The sequence below is a fragment of the Hippocampus bargibanti genome, linkage group LG16 (assembly GCF_051943395.1).
Source record: "Hippocampus bargibanti isolate YZ-2025 linkage group LG16, ASM5194339v1, whole genome shotgun sequence".
NCBI lineage: Eukaryota > Metazoa > Chordata > Actinopteri > Syngnathiformes > Syngnathidae > Hippocampus > Hippocampus bargibanti.
The window spans coordinates 6123118-6136113 of NC_142749.1; the positions used below are offsets into that span (position 1 = coordinate 6123118).

The following is a 12996-nucleotide window of genomic DNA, read 5'->3' on the forward strand; positions in this document are numbered from 1 at the left end:
ATGGATTTGGGTATTTGCTGTACTTTATTCACAGCAAGAGTAGCCTAATGCTGAGGTCATGGGTTCGATTCAGGCTTACACCTTCCTGTGTGTGTTTTTTTAGGTATACTCCGGCTTACTTCCACATTCCAAAAACATGCATGGCAGGCTGATTGAACAGTCAAAATGTGTGAGCGTGAGCGCGGATGGTTGTTTGACTCCGTGTACCCTGTGATTGGCTGGCAACTGTTTTAGTGAACTGTCCAAAGATGTATGGGGTAGGCTCCTTTGTTCCCCACTGCCCTTGTAAGGGTAAAGCGAATTGGAAAATGGATGGGTGGGTGTATATTCTAATCCAGTGGCAAGTCTAGATCGTTCATTTTCTTCCTGAGCAAAATCTAATGAAATTTTAATCACAGCTTGCCCATAATTTATATTTCACATTTATGATTGAGCTAAATTATTTGTGAGATGAGCAGTACAATACCTGCATCTTTGGTTGTGACACAACAAACCATTGTCAAAGGATTTGTTTTTATTTGTATTTTACAAAAAAATATTTCCAAGCACGGTTCACACACACAATATTCCTGAAATGTGACAATTATACAAGCCCTCACAGGAAAAAAAAAAGGTTGAAGACGGCATTAATGCAGCACTGCAGAGGAGTCGTACACGTGCATGCTACTTTCGGCTGCCGCGGTGCCCTTTCTTATCTAATTTGTAACAAAATGCAAAGAAAGACTTTTCTTTCAGAGGAGGGGCTCAATTAGTTTCACCCTGACACATAACAAATCTGAGTATGATGAGAGACTAAAAGAATCCGGCTTTGAACTTCCATTGCTATAAACCAGTGGTTCTTAATCTTGTTGGAGGCACCGAACCCCACCAGTTTCATATGCTCATTCACCGAACCCTTCTTCCAATGACGGTGCCTACTAACTGCAGACTAGATTGAGGGGTGGATCTCTGTGGCTGAGGATCCACTGAACCCCTGCTGCTTCTAACAGTGAAATTATAGACCAATGAAAAAAATGACTTTTATTCAGTGTACCACATCCCAAAGGCTTCAAGGCTCTTTGGAGTTTTATGCTAATCCCAAATTCATAGATGATCTTTCCGCAGAAGAGTGTTTAGAGTGATCGTGTGCAGTTGTGAAAACATTGTCACAGATTATCAAGTGCTAATTTATGTTGTAACGCATCCTGCTGTCGTGCCACCTGTTCTGTCAGATGAAGGCCGAGTCAGCCAGAGTCAAATAGGACTTCTCAGACATCCACATGCGGACACAGCATCAACTGTGCGGCATACAAACATTGAGATGAGATAATATCGTGGTAGCCTGGTTTTACCCACCTCGCCTGGTGTCTTCCGTTGACAGCTTCAACCCTCTATGACAATATTTAAGTGGCTCAGCTTCTCATCTGTGGCTCCTCAACGAAAAATGAAGCCATTAGATTTGGTATGGGAGACTCCAGAGTAATTCTTCACATGCGATTTTCCACTCTGATCTTAATCGGACCATTCATCTCGATCAAAATGTTCCCGTGACACTTTTACCAGATGAGGTTGTATTCTTAGAAAAAAACAACTCTCTAATCAAATGAGCAATGTGGAATTGTCGCGGCTTGGAATTTAAGCGTGGGACAAGAGATGTGAGACAATCTTTTTTCGTCAATGTAAGCTACAGCTTCGTGGTTGCTTACAACATTTAGCTTGTAGCATATGTGCACATTTCACCATGACGTCCCTGATCCACTAGTGAAAAGGAGACTTTGATTCTCTTCTCTTTCATCTAGAATTGCTTCTTACAATAAAGAGGGTGCAGAACGTGTTTAAGATTAAATGACTGACTGTTCTTTTTGTGTCGTGTCACATTATTTGTTATTTAGGGTTTTTTTATTTGTTGTTTTGACTTCAAAATGGCGCCGCTACAGTGGCTGCCTTTCTAGCAGCTCCTGTATTTTGTTTTCTACTTCTTCATTTCCTTTCCTCTTACTTTCATCACTTTGCTGCTGTGAAATGTAAATGTCCCCACTGCGAGTCTATTAAAGGCTAATCCAATCCAAGCACAAGTTTGAAAAGTTGGGAAAAAATGTATTCCCAAGTAAAGTTTAAACTGTTTACGCAAATGGGAGAAAAGCTTTATTTTTATCCCACCATGTTGTTTGTCAAGAGCTATTAATGCAATTACCCATATGCCGTCTACTGAGAACAAAGCACTCTCTGTTAATTAATTGCCTTTTCTTATAAAGCCGCACACGGCATAACAGAGATCTGGCATAGTAATAATCACTGATGCAACATAAAATTATGTTGTGATACTGGCAAATAAAAAAATATATATACATATTTCCGGTATTTTTGTAGGACTGTCAAGCAGTATGGTGCGCTCTTGCCGGAAAGCGCACGGCTGCTTCCAACACTGTTGTGAGTCATGCATGTCTGCATGTAGCCTGAATCCTGTGTTGCGTTTGTTGTGATGATCACATCACATCATTCTGATGTGCTGCTCAATTCAGACAGAAATCCTGCAACTTGTCAAGACTAATTAACATCAAAGTCACAAAAGGATCCGCTTCTGGGGTGTTTGGCGTGTCGTTAAACTTTTTTTCCTGCCTTACTGGTATTCGAAAACCCTTGCGGGAGCGCATGTGACTGAGAATTTAGTACGACTGTGTCAAGGTTATCTTGTCAAACGTTATCTTGTGTGGGTTTTCATGTGTGATGGATTCATCTCGATTGTATACAAAATTAGACTGCAGTCTATCTGAAAGCTTATTGTTGAATCTAAATTAAGACCAAGGACATCATTAAATCTCCGCTGACTCTGGTCTATATTTAGTAGACATGACATTTTTATGTGGGAAAAATAATCTTGTTTGATATACTAGGAGGATTGTATTGCTTTGCTTATATAAGCGTCTCTGTAAAACCTGAGCAGATCACATTGTAAATCGTTGAAACTATGTTAGATATGTATATTTTGATTACAGTATATTTCAGTGTATAAGGCACACCCCCAATGAATGGTATATTTTCAAACTTTTTCGATATACAGTGAGACCTCAACTTACGAACTTAATTGGTTCCCAGACAGAGTGTGTAAAGTGAAAAGTGTGTATCTAAAAAAAAATCCCATAGGAAACCATTAAAATGGGAATAATCCGTTCCCGGGTTTCCATAAAATATACTTTTCAACTAAATAAGCCTAAAAAACTACACACAATATACCTTATTCTATGTATAATAAATGTGCTATTGTATTGTAATGAAAGAAATACACTGCATTGTATCATAAAGTCACTTTATTTACATTTGTGATGGTCATTTATGGCTTGATGGAATGGCGTTGGAGGTCGAAGGTCAAAGGGAATTGCTGTTTGGAAAGAGGCGCATTACATGAGGACTGTAATTAAAGAAATGAACTGCTGTAAAATAAAGTTTTATTTACCTTTTTGATGGTAGTGGATGGCTTATGGAAGCAGAGTCACCTTCCATATGGACTGTTGGTAACTTAACCTCTGGTGCTGTTCGGTCGTGTGCTTCCGCCGAAGATCACTCTGCCAGCCGCGGTGGGTGTGTATTATGAAAATAGTGCTTATTATAAGGTTTAACTTTCATAAATTTGACGTTTGTAAGACGAAAAGTTTGTAAGTTGAGGTCTCACGGTATAAGGCGCGCCTGTGTATAAGGGGCACCTTCAATGAATGAAATGACGTTTTCCAAATATAATGTGTAAACACATAAAAGTTTTCCAAATATAAGGCACACCACATTATAAGGCGCTACCGTTGAGGCTGGGGTTACGCACTACTTCTTCTATGGCGGGAAATGGAGTTGTGGCTGCTAACAGTAATTCCGAGACCTGTTGTGGCTCAATATTACTTGACATATAAGGCGCACCGGCATATAAGTCATCTTTTGGAGAAAAATTTGGGTGCACCTTATACAGTGGAAAATACGGTATATTGATTCAGATGGCATTGTAGATCTCTACTAATCTTTTCCTTCACTTCTGAATTGTAGCCATTCAAGCATTGATTTTACATTTGCCTTGGCAGATGTCTGGGCTGCTCCATTTTCCTTTATTAACATCCAAGTGTTTGGCAGTAAATCCCTTCAGGCGAATTCCCATCTTCATTAAAAAATGCGGTCATTTGGCCTGCCGGTTGCCGACTTAACATCTTCTCTTTGTCTCTTCTGACCCCACAGACTACGGTCATCATGTACGATGCAGCGAGGGTGCCATCTCCGAAGGATGGTGCAAACGGGCTAACCAAGTCAACGGCGCCTGCGGTCGGTCCGGAGATGGGGGTAACAACGGGAGGAGGCGGCATCACGCCACCAACGGCCTTACAAACAAAATCTGAAGAAGGACAGCCAGGTGCAGAGGAAGAAGAGCCAGAGCCGGTCTTGGTGAAGAAACCCCGCAGGGAGATCTTGGACCATGACAGGAAGAGGAGGGTCGAACTTAAATGTATGGAGCTTCAAGAGATGATGGAAGAGCAAGGGTAAGTTTGAGTGTTTCAAGCAACACCATTTTACTTCTCAATAATTGTTCATCATGCAAACAAAATTCTAGCTGGTTAGTAAACTGACATGTTTGCTGACTGAGACCTATTTTTTTTTCTCGGTCTGATCGATTTACTCTGTAGATGTATTGAATTTCATTTTAACTGACTTCAGATGTGTATGAGGCTGATTTGGTCAGATTGCAGGGTTGTTGTAGTGTTGGTCTAATTGAGGGATAACTAGATTCTTTCCCTTAGATCAGAGGTGTCAATGTCAAGGCCCGGCGGCCAAATGTGGCCCTCTACATCATTTTATTCGGCTCGCAAAAATCAAATCAAACTTGTGAAATTCCATGATGCCAAACCAAAATACAAATTGTCCCATGTAAACCACAATAACAGTCATTGTTTTTTACTTCAAATTTGAAAACTATTTGATTTATTTGTTCATTTGTAATATGTGGATGGAATTAAACATTGTAATGACTCCCCAAATTCACAATGGCCCCCCGGGAGGAAACCGAAACTACAATGTGGCCAGTGTCAAAAAATGAGTTTGACATTCTTGCTTTTGATGGACAAAAAATGGACTTAAAAATGGACAAAAAACATGTTAGCATGCAGGTGAACATGTCAGATCTCAGGTTAACATGCCGATTTTAAGAGGCCTTCTATTTCAAAATGTCACATCGGATCTGTGTAAGGTTGGTCAGGTGAGATAACTCCAGGTGCTCTAGGTTCCCCGATAAGTAGGATTCTTTCTTTTCGCGTGTGCTAAAAATTGACTAAAAAGATCAACCTGTGAGCATGCAGGTCACCGTGTCACATCTCGGGTCACGTTGTCACATTTCAGAGGCCTTTTATTCCAAAATGCAAAACAGATCCTTATCAGGCAGTCTGAGTAAATAGTGCCCCCCCCCAGATATCTTTTTGATGGATAACAGAAAAATCATCTTGGAATAAGGAGAAGCGGTCAAAATGTCATCTTTCAGAAGCGTTTTAATTTTGAATTGAACATTACATCCAAATACCAATAGTCTAGTTGGACACCTTGGGTACACTTGTGTGTTGGCAACGTGTTATGGTTGCAGGATAACTAAGATTTATTTTTAATAGTGTGTGTGGTTTTTTTAATAAAGGTTAATCCAATCCAATCCAATATGTGGTGAGATCGATGTAGAATTAACACTGACCTTATATTTTATCTCCATTTGAGAATGCTTCCTGGCACAGCGTTCTGAGAGTTTTTATTATTCCTGGGTGAACGTGATGTTACCCGGCAGCCAAGGAATTACTTATATGTATATTTATTTCTTTTACGGTAATCCAAAACACCAAAGTGCATGCATTCGTTGAGTCGCTTTTATTTTGAAGGTGACCAACACAAGCTACCATAATGCAGTGTTTCGATGAGAAGGTTTCTTCAGCCGTCATCTGTACAAAAGTGAAGGTTTCGGACGTTTCGACTCCTATCCAAGAGGCTTCGTCAGCGAACTAAAGTCTGACTGGTCGTATCGGCCCCATTTATAGTCAGCGAACTAAAGTCTGACTGGTCGTATCGGCCCCATTTATATATATAAATGAATTTCATTTTAACTGACTTCAGATGTGTATGAGGCTGATTTGGTCAGATACCAGATTTATTTGTTCATTTGTAATATGTGGATGGAATTAAACATTGTAATGACTCCCCAAATTCATAATGGCCCCCCGGGAGGAAACCGAAACTACAATGTGGCCAGTGTCATCCTACTTTAGTTCGCTGACGAAGCCTCTTGGATAGGAGGCGAAACGTCCGAAACCTTCACTTTTGTACAGATGACGGCTGAAGAAACCTTCTCATCGATGGACCACTCCTGTACGACTGAGAGCTTACACAGACATAATGCAGTGTTGTTGACAATCGCAGTGGCTGACTTCAATTTTCCGAGTGGTGGCTAGCTTGACCGAAATCAAAAGAACCGGCTGTCAAACTGAAAAAAAAGTTTGTTTTAATTGACTATATTTTACTTGCCATTGAAATCTATACACAAAATATTAGATCGGTGTTGATTTGATTCTTATTCAATGTGTTAGAATATTGCGTTAAATTTAAATTTTTAAAAACATTCAAAGTAACAATATACACTGTTTTCATATTTTCAGCTAGTGGTGTACTGCAGGATTGTTATTTTTCAAAAGATTGAAAAACACAGATCTAGTGTAACAGTACAATGATCATTACAATATACTGTATATATACTATATAGCTATTGATAGTAGAAAACAAGCAGACTCCACCCTGTCTCCTTAAACAGCTTCCTGTTAAGGCCAGACGGGCAAACATTCTCTCTTGAAGGACATTAACCACTCGCTACAGCATTAAAGCTCTTGTCTGATTCAAGCAATCATGTTTGTCCTCAGACCACCCCCGCCAAAGTTATTCTAATGTGCCCTTGTAACAGAATTTAAAGAAAAGATTATGGGAAAGAGAAGTAGAGACAGGCCAGGCTGGAGACACAATTAAGAGGATGGCTGCAGTCTGATTGGTGTGTCTGAGTTATTGTGTTGACTGAGGTCTCCATAAACGATGAGACTGGGGGAGGGATGTCTAGAGTGGCGGCCAGTTGGTCGGGGTTATTAGAAAACCTTGGCAATAAATAGAATATCTCACTTGAGAGACTCAATGCTTCATACAGGCCAGTGTTATTATTTCAGGCTGAATTTTTATATATATATCTATGTGCACATCAAAATTGATTTTGTTTATGACTGATTAATTTTTTTGTACTTTTAATTACTTTGTTGTTTCTCAGTAATCAGAATCAGAAAGCATTTAAAGGACAACCGACGTCTCCGAACGAGTTGTGTCCAGAATTTGTAAAATGGCTTCAAATGACTTCTACTGAGCGTATTTTAATAAGATTCCACCGCATAGTAGCTATATTTTACGTTTTAAGACTCGCGATGAATATTCAGGAAGTCTAGTTTTTGAGTTGGTGACGAGTCTGTACGTGACGTCACTAAAGGACCGCCCCCTGACCGTAAAAAAGACGCATTGTAGCGGTCCTTCCATCACGTCAATGTATTTTGCTGCACTTGTTTTGTCTGGGGACCTCGTGTTGCACCCAAAAGCCGCCAGAAGGCCAGAAGAGGGCGTCCAAGCGCCATATAAGTAATTTATCAGCCTGTGGAAACGAAGGTGGCCACAGGAGGTCGCCATTTTGTGCCTTTTTTTTCGGTGAGAGATTTCCCCCAATGTTGCCTCAAAATGGCACAAATAAATTATTTAATCGATTGCAAACATGTATGCTTTCCTCTTCAGAACTATTTGAATCATATTCATAACTGGATGTGTAACAAGAAAGCATATTCTCCGAATCTGAAGCCATTGTTTTTATTCGCTAGCAATGCAAGACGTCTTGGCGTGACGTCACGAACTGGGGGCGGGACTTTCTGAAAATGCCCAATTCGCAGCTCAATTTTTTTGCAGATTTTGGACACTTTAAGTCATTTTAATTGGTGTTTTGCATTTGACTGAAAATATCATACTGCGTGTTTTGGGTATTTTAGATGCTATAAAACGTTTTTCTGATGTCAATTAGAAAACAAGAAAGTGACGTCGGTTGTTCTTTAATAGTCCCACAATGGGGACTTTTGCAGTCCACAGCAGCAATTTGAAAGGGGGTGAAAAGATAAAAAAAAAGATATTCTCAGCATAATAAAAATGTCAGGAGACTGAGGTGTATACTGTAACTGTTCAGCTCAGCTCAAAATTAATAACTTATCCTGTGATTGTAAAGTGTCCTTGAAGATTTTGAAAGGTTCTTATGAATGAAATAAATACCTTAATTCAGCAACATTTGTCCCCAGATTTTCTGAACCGATGAAAACTTGTAACCTGATGCACGGTCTGCACAGGAAAACATAGTGAACAAGTAATAGCAAGTACAACAAAATTGTTTTTTGCTTCCTGATTCTTTTTTATGCCCCAATTTACTGTATTTTCTTCACTATAAGGCACTTTAGAGTATTAGAATCAGAAAGCCTTTAATCGTCCCACAATGGGGAAATTTGCAGTCCACAGCAGCAATTTGAAATGGGGTAGGGGTGGGCTAAAAAGATTAAAAAACAAGATATTCTAAGCGTAATAACAAATGTCAGAAGACTGAGGTGTATACCGTAACTCCCGCATCTTCAATGAATGGCCCATTTTCAAATACACCACATTATAGGGCGCATATAGGGCGCATATAGGGCGCATAGAATCAAAGCTTGAATAGTGGCTGCAGTTGCATCATGCATCCATTACATCTACGCTAAAGGCAATACAATACAGCTTTCATAGCCACTGCAATTTTACAGAACCATTAAAATACTACAAACCAAAAAATCTGAATATTGATCCAGATATAATGTTCATCGGATGATAAGACACGTTGTCATCTCCAAGGATGACGCCTTGTACTGATGTCCAAAACATTTATTATGGAACACCGCGAAAACTAAAAGACATTTAAAACAACAATCAACTTTACTACAATATGTCCCACAAAACATTGAGTAAAAAAGCAAATTAATAACATACCGTGTGCACCTTGTAAACCGAAAGTTGACAAACTAATGACATATACAGTAAAGTCTCGTTATATCGATATCGAATATATCGATAGTCCCGGTTATATCGATACTATTTCTATGCACGCACGGAGAAAATTACATGCAAACAGGGTCGGATATATCGATAGTCCCGGTTATATCGATATTTTTTCGGACTCCCTTGAATATCGATATAACGAGACTTTACTGTACTTTGTCGGTTTCTTTCACTGGCGATTTCTCTTGCAATTTCTTTCTCTCTCTCTCTCTCTCTCTCTCTCTCTCTCTCTCTCTCTCTCTCTCTCTCTCTCTCTCTCTCTCTAGCGATTTTGAAACACGTGACACGGAAAATATTCTAAATAAAGTATTGAGGAGGATTTTAGGAAAAACATATATCAGACGGTTCACATAGAAGCATTAAACACCTTTTCAAAACAACAAGCCCAAATAAATTGGTGCTAGTTACAGGAATGCTTTAAGGTGTGCCTTATAGTGCAGAAAATACAGTACTTTACTTAAAGTATGTAGACGTTTAAACCCAAACTGATGGTTTATCTGCGTCACAGGAAAAAAACCTCCTTTGATTCCAGTTTGGACTGTTTTGCACCTTTGTTTTTCTGCCCCTTAGGGGCGGGTATTGACTTACTGTTAAATGCTCTAATTTTTCTGTATATTGTACACACGGCATGTAAAGCACCTTGACTTTAATTGTATGGTAGCCTTGTGATGGCTGATTTATTTCCAACTCATTGATTTCTCAGAAAAATGAAATGGATATTATATTGCAAGCTGTTTAATTGAGGCATAGGGGTGATGCATCAGTGCATGTCCTGCGGCGGGTGAGTCGTTTTTTTTCCTCGTTCGCTAATAAGTGCTACTCACAGCACATTGCACTTTAGTTTAGACACATAAGCTTCGCATATGTTTTCACAAAGCTGTTGGCTATCACACTTTTGCACGCATTAAACTGAACCAAAGGAAGAAAAGATTCAATTTTCAGTCACTTTTCCAAACACATTTTCCATGAGCCAAGAATATGTTTTATTTGCTACATAATAGAAATGCATGATTTATTTATTTTTGGTCACCCCTTCATTCATCTCATTATAAATAATTGTGCTTGTATATTTACAATATAAACATTGAGTAAGTGATGTGGGCTTTTTGTGGTAACATAAATTTCAATGGGGGAATGTTTGCTTTCTTGAGTTGATGGATTGTATTTTATTTTTTTATGAGGCAGCCCTTTATTTAATACAAGAATGTGGACCTCCACTTCCCCTCACCCAATCTCGCCACACCCAGTTTTCCATTAATAACTCCTAAAAATGCCAATGGCCATGTCCTTGGGAAAGAGTCATTGAAACTAATCATTACCTTTAACTTCCATCCGCTTATTGGGTAGTCAAATAAAGACAAATGTAGGCAGATGCACCACAAAAATTAGACTTTGTGTTTGTAAAAGAATTAACAATCTTGCTGAATTTAGAGTGTGAAGATCTAGGACATAGGGGTCAAACTCCCTTTTGTCCCGGGACAAATTGTAGTTACGGTTTTCATTCGAGGATCGGTATGAATTTGGGGAAGCCATGTAAATGTTTAAATCTCCTCCACCAAAATTACACAGAGCCCAAGAAATTAATGAACTAGTTTTAAAATCAGAATTAAAAAAAAATGTTATTGTGGATGCCATATGACTATTTGAAATTTTGGTTCAGACTTTAGCAACTTGACATGCTTGATTTGCTTTCGCGGGCCACACGGAAAGATGCGCCGGACCAGATCTGGCCCGTGGGCCTCAACTTTGACACCAATGATCTCGGATCTTAACATTTTCCATGGTATATATGTACCATAGTTTCCGGTTTATAAGGCGCACCCAAAAGCCTTGATTTTTCTTTTTAAAGATGACCTGCACCTTATATGCGGGTGCACCTTATATGTGAGGTATTTGGATTGGATTTACCTTTATTAGTCTCTCAGTGGAGAAAATTACATTTCACAGCAGCAAAGTTATGAAAGGAAGATGAAAGGAATGAAAGAAGTAGAAAAACAAAATCCAGGAGCTGCTGGAAGGGCAGCCACTCTTGCGGTGCCATCTTGAAGTAAAAAAAACCTAAATTACAGTAATAATAATGATCATAATAATGATAAAATAATGATAATAATAAGAATAATAATAAGAAGAATAAGTATAATCATAATAATAATATTCAGCCACAACAGGTCTTGCAACTACTGTCAGCAGCCACCACCTCCATTTCACCCAGTAGAAGTAGTGCATAACCCCAGCGTCAACAGCAGCGCCTTATAATGTGGTGTGCCTTATATTTGGAACACTTTTATATATTCATATGTAGTATTATATTTGGAAAACGTTTTTCATTCATTTAAGGCGCGCCTTATAGTCCGGTGCGTCTTATATATGGAAAAAGTTTGAAAATACACCAACCATTGGGGGTGCGTCTTATACTGTAGTGCGGCTTATACACTACTAATACTGGTATGTTTTTTTTTTTCATATAAAATGTATCTCAGTTAAAAAAAGAAAATAAATATTGTTCTATCCAACAATGAATTGGAAACTTCACAGTCCTTAAATAAAAGGCAAGGGTATAATTGGGGGGAGGGGGAGGCTAGGTGTGCATGCTGGAGGGAAACGCCCTCCACTCCAGCTGCAGCTGGAACAAAAGTAAAGACAGACATGGCACCGTTTCAGAGTCAAAGCATTTTACAATGGCACTAATTTGAAATGACAAAGTGGGGGTGTTGACGTTGTTCGCCTGCCTTCCCACCGCCTTTCAATCTTCCTAACTACACTGCTGCGAAATTGATGGCTGCACCATTTAATGGATGCGCAACAGTCCCTGGGCTCGACTTGTGGAAGTGGAATTTTCATGGATCAAACACAGATAGCACTCGCATGCAAACACGTATTTAATAGAGGGATAATAACACGAGTGCCGTCACAGGGTTGCATTTCGGTTTAGAGTGTTATGAGTTAATGGAGATGATCGACAACTACTCGAATTGTGTTCTCTAATTGTGGTGCTCTGTTATGTTGAGCTTGACAGGGAGCTCCACAAATCGAATCAGTGTCTTTTGGCTTACCATCCTGTCAGTTAGACTTTAATTTAGATTTTGAACATTACATTTATTCATTTTATTTCTTGACTATTTTGACTTGGACAAATTTGGTTATGTTATGACCTGTTCTCGTCAGCCATGCCTGTTGTGTGGACCATTCAGCTCCACTCCTGTCACTTTAGATGTACCTTGTGGTCTCATCAATTTGCTTGTGGTCACCTTTGGTCATGCAGGACCAGTATCCTACATGCTTTCTGTGTCATACCTGATTCAAATGATCCGCTCTTCAGCAAGATCTGCAGAAAGCAGGATAACAATCATGATCCTTTGAATTATCCTATTTTCTGGTGTATACGGTGCAACCAATGCCTTGATTTTCTTCCAATGATGACCATCATATGTGAAGTAAAATGGATGAATGGATGGATAAAGGACAAAACCTGAAAGCGTATTTCTCGGCAGTTTATCCATTGACTACAGTTAAATAGTGTATACCATGATGGAAAACTCACTGTTTGGTATGGCTCACCAGAAATTATTTTTATTTTATTTATTTACATTTGTTCATTTTGTTGCGGGTCTAAGATAGTTGGAACAAAAAAATAATGAGGATGAATTAAAAAAAAGCTGCATTTCAAAATACATTCATCTGAAATCGCAATGTTGGATGATATGGGGAAAAAAATTAATTGCATGGAAAATGTTTCAAGTGCCAATTTATTTTCATTTCACAAATGATGGCTGCACAGACACTTCAGAGATTATTTTTCTTATGCGACTCAAAAGTACATTTTCCATACCAAGTCATCTCCCTTGGTGAGAAAGCAAATTTCAACAC

The 12996-nt window shown here is 39.0% G+C and overlaps 1 protein-coding gene across 2 annotated transcripts in view; it reads left to right on the forward strand.

Moving 5' to 3' along the window:
* The window catches only part of srrm3 (serine/arginine repetitive matrix 3), a 74175-nt gene that overhangs the window by 26238 nt on the left and 34941 nt on the right, over positions 1-12996 (forward strand). For both annotated transcript variants that reach the window (XM_089017510.1, XM_089017511.1), the window contains exon 2: positions 4195-4493. In XM_089017510.1, coding sequence (XP_088873636.1) covers positions 4207-4493 — 287 coding nt within the window. In that variant the 5' untranslated portion in view covers positions 4195-4206. The remainder of the gene's footprint in view (positions 1-4194; positions 4494-12996) is intronic.